Genomic DNA, 3,337 nt, shown 5'->3' with positions numbered 1-3,337 from the left:
TACAAAGACATGGAGACAAGACACAAAGACATGAACATGAGACACAAAGACATGGAGACAAAAGACACAAAGACATTAACATGAGACACAAGACACAAAGACATGGAGACAAGACACAAAAACATGAACATTAAACACAAGACATAAAAACACAAAAAGACACAAAAGCATTGAGACAAAAGACACAAAGACATGGAGACAAAATACATGGAGACAAAAGACGCAGATATGAATATGAGCCAAGACAAGGTCATGAAGACAAAATACACAAAAACATGAACATGAGACACAAGGCACAAAGACATGGAGACAAAATATACAAAGACATAGAGATGCAAGACACAAAGACATGGAGTCAAAATATACAAAGACATAGAGACGCAAGACACAAAGACATGGAGTCAAACATGCAAAAACATGTCGACAAAAATCACAAAGACATGAACACTTGACATAAAACACAAGGACATGGAAACAAAATACCCAATGACACAGAGACAAAAGACACAAAGAGACAAAAGACACAAAGAAGGAGGACACATACACAGAGACACAATATCAAGCAGAAACTGACTGTTCTTTCTGTACAGCAGGATTTCGAAGCACTTGGACTCATAGTTGTCAAACGTCTGTCGGACGTTATCGATGGTCTTCTTGTCCGTCCGCTCTCCGTACATAAAACTAAACAAACAAACAAACAAACAAGACAAATGTTGGAAAAATACTGGAGCTCCTCAAAATGAAATTTTATTGAACATTATGGCGTAACGACCGTTAGTAAAGTCAACTGTTGGACTGTTAACCTGGTTAACCGTCGGGCAGTTAACCAGGTTAACAGAAGGATTATTTGAATTAATCCATATTTAATCTGATTGTCCTCGGTCATTGAGGCAGCTGAAAGGAACGATTGTTTTGGTGGGTTTACCTGCAGGTGCTGCTCTTCTGCATGACCTCAGCTCTGTGGAAGCCCGACAGCTTGCAGAAGCCGTCATTGCTGTAGACCACAGGCCACTCCACGATCTGAGCGTTTCCCAGGAGGAAGCTGGTCTCTGATGATGGACAGGGCAAACAAGATGTCAGCCCACAGAGCCAAAGACACATCAGATACCAGGCTGAGAACCTTCAACACCACCAGAGACTGAAGCGTGGAGGTACACAGACCTCCATCTTTGTTTGTTTACATCTTATTTATCTCCACTGGATGTTTGAGCCTTTCAGGTCCGGTCTACTCAACAGAACCTTCTCAGTCCACATCATTCTAAGAAAAACAGTGAATGTGACCGCAGGTGGTGAGAACGTCCACATCACAACATATCCAGCTACAGAGGAAGAACGTGTTGAGTTTGGTTTGAAATTAAACTAAAACTTGTTCTGTTCTTTGAAGTGGGTTCAGTTTTATCTCAAACAGGATCAAATGAAACCAGAGACACAGAAACTGTCAACATGGCTCCATCGTTTGGTTTCTGGAAGGTGAAGGGTTCAGCTGCTGCGGCATCGTTACTGAAAACCCAGTTTTCATGTGGACAGACGTCCAAACTGGGCAGAAGATCTGCGTTTTACCAACAACTGGGAGAAGGGACCACCAGAAGTGGTCACCAGAACACCAGAAGAAGTCCAAAGAGACGAGTGGGAGGACGTCACGGAGCTGATGGAGGCCATGTTCTCACTCCTTTCCACAAATCGAAGCTTTTCCTCCAAACGAGGTTAAATCTGCTGAACCAGAACCGCGTGAGAAGAAGAATGAACCAAGGAAAAGAGTTTCCTGCTCCAGGAAACTGAATGACAGCACGACGGGTCCTCCTGAACATTCATCCAGATCAGAATAACGAAGGAGTCAAAACAGACTTCAAGGCAGAAGACGGAACGTCCAAATGGTCCAACGGCACGTTTCTGTCCCAAGAACGTCCACTTAAAAACTCTGACTGGAAAACAACATCTGTAGGAATCTGGTCCAGATGTAGTCCGCAGATGCCTGGTCCAGACCTGGATCCAGCAGTGAGGGTCTGTTGTCCTTCAGTGGAACCTTTGGATGGAGCAGGTCCATTTCCCCCCTCGGTCCACTTGTTGGTCCAGCAGGAGACAAAGGACAGAGGACATACTTTGACCTCTGATGATCTCAGTCCACGGGGACAGACCTGCGTCCACGCAGGTTCAGATTTCCTGATTTCTGCTTCAGGAGGAAGAATCCGTTGAAAAAACGGAAACATTTGATTTTAGACATCAGAGCCGAAATAAACTGCATAAACAAACAGTAAACAAACTGCTCTGGAAAATATTTAAAGTCAAATAAAAAATAAACATTTTCATGTTTTAATGTCAGAAATGATTTAACAGAAACAACATTTATTTAAATGATTCCTGAAGTGAAGGTTCAGCTGCTGTCTCCTAAACAGCTTCAATAAATGCACTTGTTTATTTGTTTATTTGTTTATTTGTTTGTTTGTATCCCGCCTGATCAATCAGTTCACCTCCAGGAGGAAACCTCCAGTACCGCTGCTGGACGGAGCCCAGCCCGAGCCCCGGTTCTGTCGGGTTCGGACCCACTCACCGCTGGACCTCCGGACGATGTTCTCCAGGAAGGTGTTCTGCGGCGCCACCAGCCCCCTCTTCCCGCCGGGCATCCTGCTGCGGTACCGCTGCTCCAGTCCGGCTCCGGGTTCGGTTCGGATTCTGTCTCTCGGTCCGACCCGCGGAGAAACGCATCGTAGCTGCGCGCTCGCGCTGCTCCTTACGCACTGAACCGCGGCGGCGCGCAGCAGCTCGGCTCCTGGCAGCAGCGTTGCGGCGCATGCGCGTCAGGGAGCTCCTCAGGACAGCTCAGGACGAGGAAAACCACGCGCGCTCAGTTAATTAGTTTAATTTTTTAAAAAGGTTCAGTTTGCTTCTACTTCACTGAAGAGGTTCTGTTGGAGAGAAAATTCTGAAACATAAAAATCTGGAAAACAAACTGTTAGAAAAAACAATAAAAGGCAAATTCAAGATGAATCTTCACCGCAGTCTCCCATATTGAGCAAGCACAAAGGTAACAGTGGAAAGGAAAAAGAAGCCTCCAGAAGGTCCAGGCTCAGGACCGGTCAACCAGCTGGGGTTTGAGAGGACAGGAAGTAGAAACAGACACAGAATGGCAGGTCCTGATGCTTTGAGGAAAGAAAAAAAAACCAGGATAGAAATAATTACAAATACAAAGCTCAGCTCTAAAATGGTTTAAATCATATTTTATAGATTCCAGTTTGTAAATAAATGAATCTTTATACATCAAAGTTAGTCGTGGTGTTCCTCAGGGTTCAGTGCTTGGACCAATACTTTTACTTTATATATGCTTCCACTGGGTAAGTTA

General features: G+C 44.6%; 1 protein-coding gene across 3 annotated transcripts in view; it reads right to left on the bottom strand.

The window, feature by feature from the left end:
- kcnh5b (potassium voltage-gated channel, subfamily H (eag-related), member 5b) overlaps window positions 1-2,621 on the bottom strand; it is a 37,647-nt gene extending 35,026 nt beyond the window's left edge. For all 3 annotated transcript variants that reach the window (XM_037695048.1, XM_037695049.1, XM_037695050.1), the window contains exons 1-3: window positions 2,549-2,621; window positions 926-1,049; window positions 575-681 (exon numbers count right to left, since the gene is read on the bottom strand). In XM_037695048.1, coding sequence (XP_037550976.1) covers window positions 575-681; window positions 926-1,049; window positions 2,549-2,621 — 304 coding nt within the window. The remainder of the gene's footprint in view (window positions 1-574; window positions 682-925; window positions 1,050-2,548) is intronic.
- Between the last annotated feature and the right edge of the window lie 716 nt (window positions 2,622-3,337).

Source organism: Nematolebias whitei, chromosome 21 (genome assembly GCF_014905685.2).
Source record: "Nematolebias whitei isolate Nwh7 chromosome 21, NemWhi1, whole genome shotgun sequence".
Classification (NCBI taxonomy): domain Eukaryota; kingdom Metazoa; phylum Chordata; class Actinopteri; order Cyprinodontiformes; family Rivulidae; genus Nematolebias; species Nematolebias whitei.
The sequence above is the reverse complement of the archived record's forward strand: the minus strand, read 5'-3'. Positions and strand labels throughout refer to the sequence as shown.